Here is a 19,652-nt window from a genome sequence, read left to right on the forward strand (position 1 = left end):
GGAGACAGCGACAAAGTATAAAAAAAAAAAAAAAAAAAGACTAAGAAATACTTAGAAAAGCAAATGGATTTGTATGTAGCATTTATGGATTTGGAGAAGGCATATGATAGAGTTGACAAAGATGCTCTGTGGAAGGTATTAAGAATATATGGAGTGGGAGGCAAGTTGTTAGAAGCAGTGAAGAGTTTTTATTGAGGATATAAGGCATGTATATGAGTAGGAAGAGAGGAAAGCGAGTGGTTCTCAGTGAACGTCGGTTTGCGGTAGGGGTGCGTGATGTCTCCATGGCTTTTTGTTTATGGATGGGGTTGTTAGGGAGGTGAATGCAAGAGTTTTGGAGAGAGGGGCAAGTATACAGTCTGCTGTGGATGAGAGAGCTTGGGAAGCGAGTCAGTTGATGTTTGTTGATACAGCGCTGGTGGCTGATTCGGGTGAGAAACTGCAGAAGCTGGTGACTGAGTCTGGTAAATTGTGTGAAAGAAGAAAGCTGAGAGTAAATGTGAATAAGAGCAAGGTTATTAGGTACAGTAGGGTTGAGGGGCAAGTCAATTGGGAGGCAAGTCTGAATGGAGAAAAATTGGAGGAAGTGAAGTGTTTTAGATATCCAGGAGTGGATTTTGCAGTGGATGGAACCATGGTAGCAGAAGTAAGTCACAGGGCGGGGGAGGGGGTGAAGGTTCTGGAAGCGTTGAAAAACGTGTGGAAGGTGAGAACATTATCTCAGAAAGCATAAATGGGTATGTTTGAAGGAACAGTGGTTCCACCAATGTTATACGGTTGCAAGGTGTGGGCTATAGATAGAGTTGTGTGGAGGAAGGCGGATGTGTTGGAAATGAGATGTTTGAGGAAAATATGCGAGGTGGTTTGATCGAGTTAGTAATGAAAGGGTAAGAGAGGTGGGTGGTACTAAAAGGAGTGTGGCTGAGAGAGCAGAAGAGTGTTTTGAAATGGTTTGGTCACATGGAGAGAATGAGTGAGGAAAGATTGACAAAGAGGATATATATGTGTCAGAGATGGAGGGTTATGTATGTGTATATATATATATGGTGTGGGAGGCAAGTTGTTAGAAGCAGTGAAAAGTTTTTATCAAGGATGTAAGGTATGTGTATGTGTAGGAAGAGAGAAAAGTGATTGGGTTTCAGTGAATGTGGGTTTGCGGCAGGGGTGTGTGATGTCTCCATGGTTGTTTAATTTGTTTATGGATGGGGTTGTTAGGGAGGTGAATGCAAGAGTTTTGGAAAGGGGCAAGTACGCAGTCTGTTGTGGATGAGAGAGCTTGGGAAGTGAGTCAGTTGTTGTTTGCTGATGATACAGAGCTGGTGGCTGATTACTGTAAGAAACTGCAGAAGCTGGTGACTGAGTTTGGTAAAGTGTGTGAAAGAAGAAAGTTAAGAGTAAATGTGAACAAGAGCAAGGTTATTAGGTACAGTAGGATTGAGGGTCAAGTCAATTGGGAGGTAAGTTTGAATGGAGAATAACTGGAGGAAGTAAAGTGTTTTAGATATCTGGGAGTGGATCTGGCAGCGGATGGAACCATGGAAGCGGAAGTGAATCATAGGGTGGGGGAGGGGACGAAAATTCTGGGAGCCTTGAAGAATGTTTGGAAGTCAAGAACATTATCTCCGAAAGCAAAAATGGGTATTTTTGAAGGAATAGTGGTTCCAACAGTGTTGTATGGTTGCGAGGCATGGACTATGCATAGAGTTGTGCGCAGGAGGGTGGATGTACTGGAAATGAGATGTTTGAGGACAATATGTGGTGTGAGGTGGTTTGATCGAGTAAGTAATGTAAGGGTAAGAGAGATGTGTGGAAATAAAAAGAGTGTGGTTGAGAGAGCAGAAGAGGGTGTTTTGAAATGGTTTGGTCACATGGAGAGGATGAGAGGAAAGATTGACCAAGAGGATATATGTGTCAGAGGTGGAGGGAACGAGGAGAAGTGGGAGACCAAATTGGAGGTGGAAAGATGGAGTGAAAAAGATTTTGAGTGATCGGGGCCTGAACATGCAGGAGGGTGAAAGGCGTGCAAGGAATAGAGTGAATTGGAACGATGTGGTATACCGGGGTCGACGTGCTGTCAATGGACTGAACCAGGGCATGTGAAGTGTCTGGGGTAAACCATGGAAAGTTCTGTGGGGCCTGGATGTGAAAAGGGAGCTGTGGTTTCGGTGCATTATTACATGACAGCTAGAGACTGAGTGTGAACGAATAGGGCCTTTGTTGTCTTTTTCCTAGCGCTACCTCGCACACATGAGGGGGTGGGGGTTGTTATTCCATGTGTAGCGAGGTGGCGATGGGAATAAATAAAGGCAGACAGTATGAAATATGTACGTGTATATATGTATATGTCTGTGTGTGTATATATATATGTATACATTGAGATGCAAAAGTATGTATATTTGCATGTGAACGTGTATGTAGGTGGGTTGGGCCATTCTTACGTCCGTTTCCTTGCGCTACCTCGCTAACGCGGGAGACAGCGACAAAGCAAATAAATATAAAAAATCAATATAAACACATGTCTGTGTACGTATATATGTGTATACGTTGAAATGTATAGGTATGTATATGTGCGTGTGTGAACGTGTATGTATATACATGCGCATGCGGATGGGTTGGGCCATTCTTTCGTATGTTTCCTTGCACTACCTCGCTAACGTAGGAGACAGCGACAAAATAAATAAATAAATATATATATATATATATATGTCTGAGTTTGGTAAAGTGTGTGAAAGAAGAAAGTTAAGAGTAAATGTGAATAAGAGCAAGGTAATTAGGTACAGTAGGGTTGAGGGTCAAGTCAATTGGGAGGTAAGTTTGAATGGAGAAAAACTGGAGGAAGTAAAGTGTTTTAGATATCTGGGAGTGGATCTGGCAGCGGATGGAACCATGGAAGCGGAAGTGGATCATAGGGTGGGGGAGGGGGTGAAACTCCTGGGAGCCTTGAAGAATGTGTGGAAGTCAAGAACATTATCTCGGAAAGCAAAAATGGGTATGTTTGAAGGAATAGTGGTTCCAACAATGTTGTATGGTTGCGAGGCGTGGGCTATGGATAGAGCTGTGCGCAGGAGGATGGATGTGCTGGAAATGAGATGTTTGAGGACAATGTGTGGTGTGAGGTGGTTTGATCGAGTAAGTAACGTAAGGGTAAGAGAGATGTGTGGAAATAAAAAGAGCGTGGTTGAGAGAGCAGAAGAGGGTGTTTTGAAATGGTTTGGGCACATGGAGAGAATGAGTGAGGAAAGATTGACCAAGAGGATATATGTGTCGGAGGTGGAGGGAACGAGGAGAAGTGGGAGACCAAATTGGAGGTGGAAAGATGGAGTGAAAAAGATTTTGTGTGATTGGGGCCTGAACATGCAGGAGGGTGAAAGGAGGGCAAGGAATAGAGTGAATTGGATCGATGCGGTATACCGGGATTGACGTGCTGTCAGTGGATTGAATCAGGGCATGTGAAGTGTCTGGGGTAAACTATGGAAAGCTGTGTAGGTATGTATATTTGCGTGTGTGGACGTATGTATATACATGTGTATGGGGGTGGGTTGGGCCATTTCTTTCGTCTGTTTCCTTGCGCTACCTCGCAAACGTGGGAGACAGCGGGGGGGAAAAAAAAAAAAAAAATATATATATGTTGAAATGTATATGTGCAAGTGTGGACATGTATGTCAATACATGTGTATGTGGGTGGGTTGGGCCATTCTTTCGTCTGTTTTCCTTGCGCTACCTCGGTAACGCGGGAAACAGCAACAAAGTACAATAAATATATAAATATATTTAGGTTGTGTGGTGTGAAATATGTTTGGGTATCTCAAGGTTGTATGGTTAACCTTTTTCAATTAGGAAAGACAACTAAAGAGAAATATGGTATGAAATTACAAAAGGTACAAGGATTAGTCTTTTAGGTTAGTATGGCCTCACAAACACCTGGCAAATAAATTGGTAAAGATGTAAAGCTATGGAATGGAAGGGGGCTTGGAAATCCTCCCCTCCCATTTAATATTCCAAAAGAAAGAGCAGAGACATGGGCTCAGTGAGGATTTCAAAGGCTGTATGTACCCAATTCGAACTGGTAATGTTGTTACATATTGATTACTACCTAGGTAACAAAGCTGAGTGTAAAAAGGGGGAAAACAAAATCAATGAGCGAGCTCTGAGGTTGGGGCATTTCAAATGTAATACCACAAAAACTACTACTAACTGTTTAGAGATGTTTAGTTTTACAGTACACATAAAATAGTCTTCCCTAACCAATGTCAATCCTTAAAAGTTGATTTCCATTCATTTTGTCACATCAAATAAGCTTAGGATATATAGATAAGATCTTTAATCCTCAGTTTATTTGATCCATCCTTATGTTAAAGGAATGGAGGTAAATATCACTGTTTTCACTATGCAACGTCTTTCACACCAAGTCACCAAACAGGTCCCAGACATCACACCATTATTACAAGAGTAAAACAAAGGTCGAAAAATTCATCTTTACAAAATTGTTTATTAACAATATAAAATTCACAATCCTTTTTTTTTGGTGTTATCAATGTTTGTGCTACAATGAAAAAAGTTTACAATAACCTTACAGACATGAGAGGTAACACATATGTAAAAAGGATGAATTTCCGTAACCACAGTGATAACAGATGCAAAGAATTCATACCTTACTAGTTAAATTCTTACACTGGGAGGGTCATGCAGTGAATAGTATCACTGCAAATAAATTAATTCCTTAATGTAACTACTGATGCAATGCAAACTTCAGGGGACAGGTAATCTCGATACACAAGTACATTCCACAGAGTTTAAGAACATATAAGTTTCCACAGTCCTTGTTGCAATTTTGTTACTGCACCAATAACATTACATAACATGCAAAGTCAATGACAAATTAGTTTAATAGGAAACTAATTTGCTGCATATCCTTTCACCAGCACAATTTTGTTATGCACTGCCACACACTAACTAGTTTAAATGTTTTTCATTTCAGGCTTTACACAGTATTTGGTTTTTAACCAAATCTCAATGCCCTTCAAAAAATAAATAATAAGCACTACCTTCTTGTTATCCTAGATTCTTTCACATTACAGTTCCCCTCGGACATATTTTGGTTTAAGCGACTCGATCCTCTTAATGTAGTCTCCTTTCTCCAAGCAGTCATCACAAGATTCATCCCAGTCATTGAGTATCTTCTTAAGATCCCTCACCTTCAGCTTTTTCAAGTCCACATTGTTCAGGTCAATCTGCTTCTCTGTAGAGTAGGACCATTAGAATGAATCATCAATTTATGTCTAAGGACCCCTTAATAAAATCCAATCACAGATATCAGAAAACACTTTCATACACCTTTTTAAATCCAAAATATCCAACAAATTTCACTAAATAGCGAGTTTATTCTAAATCTCATTTTATACAGGCAAGGGGGATAAAGGTGAGTGTTCAAACTACAGAGGTATAAGTATGTTGAGTATACCTGGTAAGTTGTACAGGAGGGTATTGATTGAAAGGTTGAAGGCATGTACACATCAGAATGGACAGGAGCAGTGTGGTTACAGAAGTGATAGAGGATGTGTGGATCTGGTGTTTGCTTTAAAGAATGTGCAAGATATACTTACAAAAACAGATGGATTTGTATGTGGCATTATGGATCAGGAGAAAGCACATGATAGGGTTGATACTGTGGAAGGTCTTAAGAATACAAAGTGTAGAAGGAAAGCTGCTAGCAGCGGTGAAAAGGTTTTATCAAGGGAGTAAGGCTTGTGAATGAGTAGGAAAATAGAAAAGTAAATGGTTTCACACGAAGGTTGGTCCATAGCAGGGATGTGTGATGTCACAATGGTTGTCCAATTTGTTTATGGATAAGGTGGCGAAGGGGGGTAAATGTGAGTCTTGGAGAAAGGGGCAAGTATGCGATCTATGGGGGATAAGAGGGAAAGGAAAGCAAGTAACTATTTGTTTGCTGCTTATACAGCATTGGTGGCAAGTTCGAATGAGAAACTGCATTAGTTGGTGACCCAGTTTGGAACAGTGTTTTAAGAAGGTTGAGAATGAACGACAATAGATAGGTTTATCAGGGATGAGGGACAGGTGAGCTGGGGTGTGAACTTCAATGGAAAAAACTGAGGAAGTGAGGCATTTTAGATACCTGAGAGAGGGCATGGCAGTAAATGGAAAGATAAAAGTGGAAGAGAGTCAAAGGGTGGGGGAGGGAGGAGAAAAGTGAGGAAGAAGAAACATTATTTGGACAGGCAAAAATGGGTATGTTTGAAAGTGGTCTTAATAATATCATATGGATGCAAATGCTGTAGATGGGGTTTTGCAGAGGAGGGTAGATGTGTTAGAAATGAAACGTTTGAGGAAAATACAAGGTGTAAGGTGGTTTGATCAAGTATGTGACGAAAGGATAAGAGATGTATGGTATTAAAAAGAAAGTGATTGAAAAGGTAAAAGAGGGTGTGCTGAAATGCTTTGAAAATATAAAGAGAATGAGTGAGGAAAGGCTGACAAAGAGAATATATGTGCAAGAAGTGGCAGGAACAATGAGAATGGAGAGACCAAATTGGAGATGGAAGGATTACATAAAAATGATTTCGAGCTATCAGGGTCTGAACATGCAGGAGAGTGAAAGGCGTGCACAGGATTGGGTAAATTGTTATGTGGTATACTGGGGTCAATGTACTGTCAATGGACTGATTCAGGGTATGTGAATCACCCTGGGTAAACTATGAAAACGTCTATGGAGCCTGGTTGTGGATAGGGAGCTGCAGTTTTGGTGGATTACACATTATATATAGAGAATGGATGCGAGCAGATGTGGCCTTTCTTCATCTGTTCCTGGTGTAACCGAGTATCAAAAAAGAAAAACAAGTATCTCTAAAAACCCTAACAAATGCTTTCTCTATCTACATATAACAAAATTTTTTTAAGCATTTTCCTCACTCAAATTCTTCAAAGTAAATGCCTGGTCCACCCATCCTTTACCCCTCCTGAAGCCACACTGCTATTCCCCAATCTAATGCTCTGTGCATGGCACCATCTTCTCAATCACCAATCTTCCATACAATTTACAAAGTATAATCAACAGATATATATCTGAAATCTGATCATTCACTTTCGTCCCCCTTAACTTTAACATGCATTCTGCTAGACCTCTGGCACTTTACCTACATAAACAAATGCCAGGACTGTTGAAAATCCCTGTCACACTTCATTTTATATAAAGCTTTCACATCCTCTTTTCACCAAACCACTCCCCATGATGTTTTTGCTCCACATACCTCCTCATTCCATATGACACATCTGTCACCATATCATCTAACGCATTCAATTGTCCTTCAAAATACTCACTCATGTCCTCTTCACCTCTGATTATTCCCACTTCCCCATTTCTTCCCTTAATAAATACCCACACTTGTTCTCACATTATTCTAAAACCTTGTTTTCCCAAGAGTTTGCAGATACTCTCTTACCCTATCTCTCATTTGCCTATTTTCAGCCCTTGCACATTCCTCCTGACCTCCTGCTCCTTTTTTCTTGTACATTCTCTAATCACTCACTTACCTACCCTGTAGCCAATGCTCACTTGTGTCTCTCATCTCTTTCACTTCCAATGTAACATCTTCATTCGAAACCCATTCTTAAATGACCACAACACACCTTCCACTAATCACACTTCACCTCCACACATAAGCAAAGTCTACAAGCATAGGCAACTGCAGATATACATAACATATGATTAGTTCAGACATTTCAGACGTTTGAAGAATGATCTTGGATTAAATGAAGTTTAGGTTTACTTAACATAGATGATGTGGGTTTCTGGATACGTATGAGTGAATACTGTACAATTCTGTTAGCACCTTATCCATCCATGCAATCCACAATGAAATTAGTTATGCAATTATTATACATGAAATAAAGCAGTACTGTACATATTTCAAAAATATTTACCATATCTAAGGTCGCAGATCTGTGCATCCTTCTTCTTTAGTTTTTCGCAGATCTTATCCATGGGCATCCCCCATGACAAAGGTTTAGACATTTCTCCCAAGATACCTGTTGCTGACTCTTCCAATCCTCCAATGTAGTAGCAGAAACGATTGTCTTTACCTATCAAGAAGACAATTCTTGAATTACTATGAAAACTTAAATCCTATTATAAATTCAACTCAATGTTGCATGAAACATTCACAAAATAGGATGTTATCTGTACTATGGCATGTGTTAACAAGGGATTGCTTTCTGCACAAACTACAATTAATTCTTACAATTTGAAAGTACTACACAATAAGTAACTAGTTTAGAGTCCGCATAACTTACCCTTCGCCTTTTCACAGGTTTCTTTGAATCTTTTTTCAATAACATTGGGCTTTGTCTTCTCATCAGATGATAAAGTCTCGCTGAACTTGGTCATAAAAGTAACACAAACTGCAGAGTAAAAGAAAAAATTTGGAACACGGAGATTGATTCATATCCAATAAAGTGAAAAAATTAACTATTTTTCACAGAAGCAGACATAAACAACGAAATGATCTATCAAGACAATTTCAGATGAAAGCCAAGAAACGGTATGATGAAAAAAAAGAGGTGCTATTTTAATATGTTCAAAATCACAAAAGAATAAACTTACTATATAGGTAGACACATGGCACTGCATCATACATTCTTTAGAGAATAACTTCAATAATTTGAAATAATTGTTTGTTAAACAATTTACATACTACGACTTTTTAAGACTTTCCTTTAAATTCCTTTCTATACAATCTAGGTTTTCAGCCATACTGATATCAATCAGTAAGCCTTAAAATGGCAAGTAAAGTTACAAGCAGCCAGAACCATAAACAAAAGTTTATTTATCATGCAAGTCTCCTCCACTTATCCAACAAACACATCAAAATGCATGAAAATATTGCTTGCATGACAACACAGTATATACACTAACATCTATCTATCCTCCTCTTTAGTGTTTTAATGTTTGTAATGTTAAGCAAGATGACAAGGGCAATGACCTATTCAAGGACATCTTAATGCTATTTGTATTACCTGCAAGTCATAGAAGGTGATTAAAAGGGGAGGGTGGCTGGAAATCCTCCCCTTTACTTTTTACTTTTCCAAAAGAAGGAACAGAGAAGGGGCCAAGTGAGGATTTTCCCTCAAAGGCTCAGTCCTCGGTTCTTGTTGCTACCTCACTAAAATGGGAAATGGTGAATATGTACGAAATACTTTTATATATATATATATATATATATATATATATATATATATATATATATATATATATATATATATATATATATATTTTTTTTTTTTTTTTTATACTTTGTCGCTGTCTCCCGCGTTTGCGAGGTAGCGCAAGGAAACAGACAAAAGAAATGGCCCAACCCCCCCCATACACATGTACATACACACGTCCACACACGCAAATATACATACCTACACAGCTTTCCATGGTTTACCCCGGACGCTTCACATGCCTTGATTCAATCCACTGACAGCATGTCAACCCCGGTATACCACATCGCTCCAATTCACTCTATTCCTTGCCCTCCTTTCACCCTCCTGCATGTTCAGGCCCCGATCACACAAAATCCTTTTCACTCCATCTTTCCACCTCCAATTTGGTCTCCCTCTTCTCCTCGTTCCCTCCACCTCCGACACATATATCCTCTTGGTCAATCTTTCCTCACTCATTCTCTCCATGTGCCCAAACCATTTCAAAACACCCTCTTCTGCTCTCTCAACCACGCTCTTTTTATTTCCACACATCTCTCTTACCCTTACGTTACTTACTCGATCAAACCACCTCACACCACACATTGTCCTCAAACATCTCATTTCCAGCACATCCATCCTCCTGCGCACAACTCTATCCATAGCCCACGCCTCGCAACCATACAACACTGTAGGAACTACTATTCCTTCAAACATACCCATTTTTGCTTTCCATATAATGTTCTCGACTTCCACACATTTTTCAAGGCTCCCAAAATTTTCGCCCCCTCCCCCACCCTATGATCCACTTCCGCTTCCATGGTTCCATCCGCTGACAGATCCACTCCCAGATATCTAAAACACTTCACTTCCTCCAGTTTTTCTCCATTCAAACTCACCTCCCAATTGACTTGACCCTCAACCCTACTGTACCTAATAACCTTGCTCTTATTCACATTTACTCTTAACTTTCTTCTTCCACACACTTTACCAAACTCCGTCACCAGCTTCTGCAGTTTCTCACATATATATATATATATATATATATATATATATATATATATATATATATATATATATATATCCCTGGGGATATGGGAGAAAGAACAATTCCCACATATTCCCTGCGTGTCGTAGAAGGCGAAAAACTGGAGGGAACCAGAGGCTGGAAATCCTCCCCTTCCATTTTTTAATTTCCCAAAAAAGAGGAACAGAGAAGGGAACCAAGTAAGGATATTCCCTCAAAGGCTCAGTCCTCTGTTCTTAATGCTACCTCGCTAAGGCGGGAAATGGCAAATGGTATGAAAAAATGACTATTGTTGACTGGATGGTAAGGTTATTCAATGTATGTATGATTCATGGTGAGGTGCCTGAGGATTGGCGGAATGCTTGCATAGTGCCATTATACAAAGGCAAAGGGGACAAAGGTGAGTGCTCAAATTGCAGAGGTATAAGTTTGTTGAGTATTCCTGGGAAATTATATGGGAGCGTATTAATTGAGAGGATGAAGCCATGTACAAAGCATCAGTTTGGGGAAGAGCTGTGTGGTTTCAGAAGTGGTAGAGGATGTGTGGATCAGGTGTTTGCTTTGAAGAATGTATGTGAGAAATACTTAGAAAAGCAAATGGATTTGTATGTAGCATTTATGGATCTGGAGAAGGCATATGATAGAGTTGATAGAGATGCTCTGTGGAAGGTATTAAGAATATATGGTGTGGGAGGCAAGTTGTTAGAAGCACTGAAAAGTTTTTATCGAGGATGTAAGGCATATGTACGTGTAGGAAGAGAGGAAAGTGACTGGTTCTCAGTGAATGTAGGTTTGTGCCAAGGGTGTGTCATGTCTCCATGGTTGTTTATTTTGTTTATGGATGGGGTTGTTAGGGAGGTAAATGCAAAAGTTTTGGAAAGAGGGGCAAGTATACAGTCTGTTGTGGATGAGAGAGCTTGGGAAGTGAGTCAGTTCTTGTTCGCTGATGATACAGCGCTGGTGGCTGATTCATGGAGGAAACTGCAGAAGCTGGTGACTGAGTTTGGTAAAGTGTGTGAAAGAAGAAAGTTGAGAGTAAATGTGAATAAGAACAAGGTAATTAGGTACAGTAGGGTTGAGGGTCAAGTCAATTGGGAGGTAAGTTTGAATGGAGAAAAACTGGAGGAAGTGAAGTGTTTTAGATATCTGGGAGTGGATTTGGCAGCGGATGGAACCATGGAAGTGGAAGTGAATCATAGGGTGGGGGAGGGGGCGAAAATTCTGGGAGCCTTGAAGAATGTGTGGAAGTCGAGAACATTATCTCGGAAAGCAAAAATGGGTATGTTTGAAGGAATAGTGGTTCCAACAATGTTGTATGGTTGCGAGGCGTGGGCTATGGATAGAGTTGTGCAGAGAAGGGTGGATGTGCTGGAAATGAGATGTTTGAGGACAATATGTGGTGTGAGGTGGTTTGATCGAGTAAGTAATGTAAGGGTAAGAGAGATGTGTGGAAATAAAAAGTGTGGTTGAGAGAGCAGAAGAGGGTGTTTTGAAATGGTTTGGTCACATGGAGAGAATGAGTGAGGAAAGATTGACCAAGAGAATATATGTGTCAGAGGTGGAGGGAACGAGGAGATGTGGGAGACCAAATTGGAGGTGGAAAGATGGAGTGAAAAAGATTTTGAGTGATTGGGGCCTGAACATGCAGGAAGGTGAAAGGCGTGCCTGGAATAGAGCGAATTGGAACAATGTGGTATACCGGGGTCGACGTGCTGTCAATGGATTGAACCTGGGCATGTGAAGCGTCTGGGGTAAACCATGGAAAGTTCTGTGGGGCCTGGATGTGGAAAGGGAGCTTTGGTTTCGGTGCATTATTACATGACAGCTAGAGACTGAGTGTGAACGAATGGGGCCTTTGTTGTCTTTTCCTAGAACTACCCTGCACACGAGGGGGGAGGGGGTGGTTATTCCATGTGTGGTGGGATGACGATGGGAATAAATAAAGGCAGACAGTATGAATTATGTACATGTGTATATATGTATATGTCTGTGTGTGTATATATATGTGTACATTGAGATGTATAGGTATGTATATTTGCGTGTGTGGACGTGTATGTATATACATGTGTATGTGGGTGGGTTGGGCCATTCTTTTGTCTGTTTCCTTGCGTTACCTCGCTAACAAGGGAGACAGCAACAAAGCAAAATAAAATAAATATAAAACATATTTATCTATTTATTATATATTTTCCTTTGTCGCTGTCTCCTGCGTTTGCGAGGTAGCGAAATATAAAATAAATATATATATATATATATATAGCCCATTCTTTCGTCTGTATCCTTGCTCTATCTCGCTGACGCAGGAGACGGCAACAAAGTATAATACTGAAAAAATATACATTTATAAAGCGGTGAAGAGGGAGACTAAATTGGAGGTCAAAGGATGGAGTAAAAAATTTTTTCAGCGATTGGGCCTGAACATGCAGGAGGCTGAAAATCACACACAAAATAGCGGGAATTGGAAAGATATGCTATACAGGGGTCGATGAGCTGTCAATGGACAGAACCAAGGAATATGAAGCATCTGGGGTAAACCATGGAACTGTCTGTGGGGCCTGGATGTGGATAGGGAGCTGTGGTTTCAGTGCATTACACAACAGCTTGAGAATGAGTGTGAGCAGATGTGGCCTTTTTTCATTTTTCCTGGTGCTACTTCACTTTATTAACCAACTCCTAAGAGAAGATGAACAGCAGAGTTACATGTGGACTACTGCCAAAACCAGACTCAAACCTATGCACTGGACACTGAGAGGCCCATGAATGCATTACAGTCATTGACAGTAGACACTACACACTTTAATGTGAAACACTCAAGCCTAAACACAAGTGACATCTGACCTATTAAAATATGTTTGTATACACTTTTCTGAAGCAGAAACCAATTTGAATGACTGAAGCATGAATGTTTAAATACAGTAATCATGGTACAAGGTTAAAATATGAGAGATTGTGACTAATAATATACATTTCAGATTGGAATTGCTCATCTCTAAATGATCGCAATGGGCTAGATATAGAGGATAAAAATGTTAAGGTAGAGGCAAGCAATGAGTGAAAGTATCAAACAAATCTGTGAGAGAAGCTCTAAGAGGTGACCAAAAGAGGAGGAAATACAGAATGATGTGGGTCTTGTGGAAGGATGGTAATGAGGAATGCCCATTAATCAGTAACATTTCGGATATCTTATGCACAAGTTAGAAGGCAGTCACACACCAATAAAAACATCTATATACAGCAATACATACCTTCACATTCACCCGGTTTTAAAGCTGCAGAAGCAGATATGCATGCAAGTAACAACACAGTCCCCACGTGCCAATTCATCTGTGGAGAAAAATAGGACCAATAAAATACTATATTCATATAGTAAACTAAAGCTGAAAAAGGACAAAAAGTGCCAATGAACTTGCAGCATGACCTCCAGGCAAAAGTGGCTGTGGACAGGGCGGCTGGTGTTCCTATTCCTAAACCTGAGTGATAACACTTACTATAAAATGCAAAAAAAAATTGCAAGACATAATACATGAAGGTTGAACAGTAATGAGAATCTAATATTCATAGATGTTTTGAAGGAAACAAAGTAAAAGAAAAGGAAGAGGAGGAGAGCAAATGAATAAAATCCCTAACATTCTAGTCAGATATGAACCAAATGAGAGCAGAAGTTGCAGTTTTCTGGAGTAAGAAAAAGAAAAAAAATCACCCAGAACAGATTTTATCTATTCACCAATACACATGTAACAATCAGAGCAGATTTTCTTTACAATACATTCTACTGAAGTGCTTAAAAACTACAAAATACCAACAGCACCTACATCTGCTTAACAGCACTACCTGACATATGAAAGCTTTGTTCATATCCTGATATACAAAATTCCTTACTGGAATAACACAGTAAAATGTGCACATCATATTCATCTACAAGGAAAGATGCTGTAGAAAATAAGATATCAATTTTCTTGAATGTCATTTATCTTTCAGTTGGCAAAATGGGTTTGGTAATTCTACATACACCAGAGACAGTATAAACCTAAAAGTGCAACTTTACATAAGTGCTTTTTGGTGTTTGGTAAGTTTAGTGATATCATTGCTCAATCTTATCACCCAAGATTACACAAAGTCGTGCTTTTTGGTGTTTGGTAAGTTTAGTGATATCATTACTCAATCTTATCACCCAAGATTACACAAAGTTCATCAATTTCACTTTACGGTTCCACGGGTGAGCAGCCTTATTTGGACGGCTAAGTTTTTCTCCTAGTGGAAATGCTTACTTTACTCTTCATAAAACATGATGCATAGCAAAAACACACCAGGTCATATACCCATACACAAAAAAAAAGCCTTCAATATCATGGAACATTACTAGATCGTCAAAAGGTATTAAAAATTCCACAACCCTCTCTAATCTACCCACATCCCTCCTTTTGCATGCCACTTTCATCTCTTGCACAGGATAGCGCTGCTTCCCTAAATACCTTCCAATCCTCCCCTTGCATCACTCACTCTCACCTTGTGCCATTCTCCACCCAATCCCTCCTGTTATTTCTTCATACAAGTCTCTTTTCCAATCTCACTGTCATCACTTTCTTCTCACCGACAATATTTCCTCTTTTCCAAAAACCTCTACATGTCTTCACCCTTGCCTCCTCAAGATAGTGGTTAGACATCCCACCAGCTGCCCCTCTCAGTAAAATTCCATCCATAAGTCTCTCTTACACACTAATCAATTAATATGCAATGTAACAATGCTTGTTGATCATCTCTCCTACTCACATACATACACTGTGTATGTCAATCTTTTAAAAGCAAGTATTCTAAATCATCAGTCCTATATAGACATATTTCTTTTTCATACTATTCGCCTTTTCCCGCTTTAGCGAGGTAGTGTTAAGAACAGAGGACTGGGCCTTTGAGGGAATATCCTCACCTGGCCCCCTTCTCTGTTCCTTCTTTTGGAAAACGATGAAAAAAAAAAAAAAACGAGAGGGGAGGATTTCCTGCCCCCCAATCCCTCCCCTTTTAGTCGCCTTCTACAACATGCTAGGAATACATGGAAGTATTCTTTCTCCCCTATACTCACAGATAAAAGACATAGATATAGACATATACTTCCATATATTCTCAATACGCAGCAACAAAATAAAATACCCCCCCACAAAAAAGACGAGAGGGTACAGCTCTAAAGCTTCAGGGTGTAGGGAAAGACAGTTATCAAAACAACCCACCCTGCAGTTGCCGATGGCCACTCAGTAATAATGTAACGCAGCATTGTGTCCAGTACTGCGAGGTCTAGCTAGTAGTGGCAGCACACAAGCAGGCTGGCTCTCGTGAGCAAAAACTATAGTAATACCTTAAGAAGCAGGAAAGTGAACCAAAAACTATAGTAATACCTTAAGAAGCGGGAAAGTGAACCAACATTATGATGCTGGGCAAGTGGGTCAAATTCTGTAGTTAGCCTGGGCGAGTTTATGAGTTGGACTGATTTGACTTAATTCTGTCAAGTGAGAATGCAGAGCTACAGATAGGCTGATCCTTCAACAACTAGAGAGAGAGAGAGATGAAAGAGCAAAGTGAGGGAGAGAAGCCAAGAGAAGGAGCTTGGAGATGGGACCCTTATGCCACATGCCATCAAAAGCTTTGGATATGTCAAGGACAACTACACAGGATTCCCTTAAATCTTTCAGCAATGATGACCAGACATTAGTAATATAGCAAAAAATATCACCCATGGATCTCGCATTATGGAAGCCATACTGGTGTCAGAGAAGAGATTCAAGATGTCTGAAGATATTGGGGTTGAAAAGGGATTCAAAGACTTTGGACATGGTATACGTCAAAGCAACAAGATGATAGTTTGAGGGATTAGAGCAATCACCCTTCTTTGGGATGGAAAGTGCCAATGCATGCTTCCAGGAAGTTCTGGTTTTAAAACAAAGCGAAACAGACGAGCCAGCACAGATGCAATTTCAGATGCACACTTTCAGCATATGGATATGGATGCCATCAGAACCATAAGCCTTGCTTATGTCCTGAGAGAGAAATGCTTTTAAAGTCCAAAAAGAATTATGGGGAGAGGCTATGGATTAGTTAGAAGAACATCACTGGGGGAGAAGGAATGTTAGAATCATCCACTGTAGAGTTTGAGGAGAAATGGGAACCAAAGAGGCAATCATTTGAAAAAAAAAAAAAAAAAGTCAGAAGAATTTTCTAATGTTATTGCAGTCAGCTTTGTTGAGGGGCCAATATTTAGGTTTAGAAAGGGCTGCGAGAGGGTAAGGTAATGATAAAATAGATAAATTTCTGAGTCTGGTCACATGGGCCAATAATGGGCAAGATTGTGTAGTTACAGCAAGAAGGATCAGAGGTGAAAAACAGAAACAGAATATCAGGAAAGTGGTCAAAGCAGTCAGGACTATGGGTGGGGTGGGAGAAAATTTGATCAATATCACTAACAATGAAAACCGTGTTCATGAATGCTAAAGTACACAATAAACTTACAAAACAACAGAGTCTATGAAACCTTCCCTAACATCCAGTATCATGGATAAGTACCAACATTATATTCATTCGTTAGGGATCACACTATGATGACTACTCTAGTATTATCCATTTTAGATCTTTGAATTGGATCGAGGTGGTATACCGGGGTTGACGTGCTGTCAGTGGATTGAATCAAGGCATGTGTATGGGGGTGGGTTGGGCCATTTCTTTCGTCTGTTTCCTTGCGCTACCTCGCAAACGCGGGAGACAGCGGCAAAAAAAAAAAAAAAAAAAAAAAAAAAAAAAAAAAAGATCTTTGGAGTTATCTTATCGAAGGCAGATAGCTTGCATCCTGTGCTGTGTCAGTAGTGTACTTTCATCCAGGTTACTGGTATATTCAAACAAGAATATCACACAAGAAAAATACTGACTGCTATTATCTTATACAAAATTTTTTAAAGGTTCTGGTGATATCTTATGAATATCACCTAGTTTTATATAAAATTCACAGCTTCTCTTTTAGATTGCCATTTTGTTGAAGGCTCCAGTAACAGACAAAAGTCCACATCAAGTCCAGGCCTTAAACAAAAGAGAATTACGAAATGGGAAAAGTAAAGACAAGGGAAAGTATTTACGAATTCTTGAGGATGTGAAAACTCTATCTTTTGAAATGAGCCAGGTCATAGTTACTGGGAAAGACAAGAATAAGTAGAGAATTCCAAAGCTTTGACATGTAGGGAACGAAGTAGGGATCAATAGGGCCCACCTTTGAGTTGACGATGTACATGCAATCATGCGATGCAGCAGCTTGCTGCAGGTCTTTCTGTAATCATGTCTAAATATTCAAAGCAAATAAAACATGGCAAAGCTTTTATCAGATCTACTCTCAAAACAGAGCTAAAATATTTATAGAGAACATTTGAATAAATCTCGAATGCTGTGGAAATTACACGACTTTAAACAAATGTGTTATTTATCAACTCCATATCATTCCTGATAAACACAACCAATATCATTTCTAATGTTTAATATACAGCTCAAAATCATGTTCCACAACTGCTGTCTCTGAAATAAAAAGCTAAAGACAATGTATACGAAAACTATACTTTCACATTGGACTTCATTTTCTTCCTATAAAGAAGTATTTAAAATGTCAGGCTTCATATATATATATATATATATATATATATATATATATATATATATATATATATATATATATATATATATATATATATTATATTATTTATTTTGCTTTGTCGCTGTCTCCCGCATTTGCGAGGTAGCGCAAGGAAACAGATGAAAGAAATGGCCCAACCCACCCCCATACACATGCCTTGATTCAATCCACTGACAGCACGTCAACCCCTGTATACCACATCGCTCCAATTCACTCTATTCTTTGCCCTCCTTTCACCCTCCTGCATGTTCAGGCCCCGATCACACAAAATCTTTTTCACTCCATCTTTCCACCTCCAATTTGGTCTCCCTCTTCTCCTCGTTCCCTCCACCTCCGACACATATATCCTCTTGGTCAATCTTTCCTCACTCATTCTCTCCATGTGCCCAAACCATTTCAAAACACCCTCTCCTGCTCTCTCAACCACGCTCTTTTTATTTCCACACATCTCTCTTACCCTTACGTTACTTACTCGATCAAACCACCTCACACCACACATTGTCCTCAAACATCTATTTCCAGCACATCCATCCTCCTGCGCACAACTCTATCCATAGTCCACGCCTCGCAACCATACAACATTGTTGGAACCACTATTCCTTCAAACATACCCATTTTTGCTTTCCGAGATAATGTTCTCGACTTCCACACATTCTTCAAGGCTCCCAGAATTTTCGCCCCCTCCCCCACCCTATGATCCACTTCCGCTTCCATGGTTCCATCCGCTGCCAGATCCACTCCCAGATATCTAAAACACTTTACTTCCTCCAGTTTTTCTCCATAAATATATATATATATATATATATATATATTATACTTTGTCGCTGTCTCCCGCGTTAGCGAGGTAGCGCAAGGAAACAGACGAAAGAATGGCCGAACCCATCCACATATACATGTATACACATACACGTCCACACACGCACATATAAATACGTTATTACATACATAACATTATATACATACCCATACATCTCAATGTACACATATATATACGCACACACACAGACATAAATACATATACATAATTCATACTATCTGCCCTTATTCATTCATATATATATATATATATATATATATATATATATATATATATATATATATATATATATGTCCTGATGTGCAAAATGGTCAATCTCAATTATAGTCAAGATACATACCCACTAATCAACCTCATCAAACAACTAACCAACCCTAACCAAACATAACTCATAAGGAAGAAAATATATCAATACTATTCGGGGAAATGGGCCTTACACGTACTGGTGGAGACTTGTCGGCAAAATAATTACCTTAAGGTATCCAAAGCTATGATAATACTACGGATATAATAACTCTATATAACTCCTATATGTCTATCTCTTATAGAGTAGATATGCTGAGAGCAATGGGCCTCGTGGTATGAGTTAATCAATTCATAAAAACATCCAGAAATATACATGACGAAATAACCAGCGAAGAAAAACACTTCCCATGGAATAATTCCCCCTCATCTCTTCCACTGGGGTCGATACTCACCTTCATGGCGGAAGCAGCTGCCTTTCACAAGCAGAGAGGGCGATGAGAGGCTTTTGAGAGGGACAGGAACACTATGATATCAGAGGATGAGCTGAGGAGGAGGAGGAAGGCCACGGAGGCAGCCACACTAGACACAGTTGGCGAGCTGTGATTGGCTCTCATCCGCCAGGCACACTGCCTCCACACCATTACATAATCCACAGTTCAACACATCGCCGCTACTTTGACTCCTCTATCTATCTATCTACACTATCT

At 39.6% G+C, this 19,652-nt stretch overlaps 1 protein-coding gene across 1 annotated transcript; it reads right to left on the reverse strand.

The window, feature by feature from the left end:
- Nucleotides 1–4,475: 4,475 nt before the first annotated feature.
- Manf (mesencephalic astrocyte-derived neurotrophic factor) lies at nucleotides 4,476–19,573 on the reverse strand. Its single transcript, XM_071696980.1, has 5 exons — nucleotides 19,398–19,573; nucleotides 13,471–13,549; nucleotides 8,308–8,415; nucleotides 7,939–8,097; nucleotides 4,476–5,239 (listed from the first exon to the last, which is right to left on the reverse strand). The coding sequence occupies exons 1-5, from the start codon at nucleotides 19,401–19,403 to the stop codon at nucleotides 5,073–5,075; spliced, it is 519 nt and encodes a 172-aa protein (XP_071553081.1). The 5' UTR covers nucleotides 19,404–19,573; the 3' UTR covers nucleotides 4,476–5,072.
- Between the last annotated feature and the right edge of the window lie 79 nt (nucleotides 19,574–19,652).

The sequence above is a fragment of the Panulirus ornatus genome, chromosome 61 (assembly GCF_036320965.1).
Source record: "Panulirus ornatus isolate Po-2019 chromosome 61, ASM3632096v1, whole genome shotgun sequence".
NCBI lineage: Eukaryota > Metazoa > Arthropoda > Malacostraca > Decapoda > Palinuridae > Panulirus > Panulirus ornatus.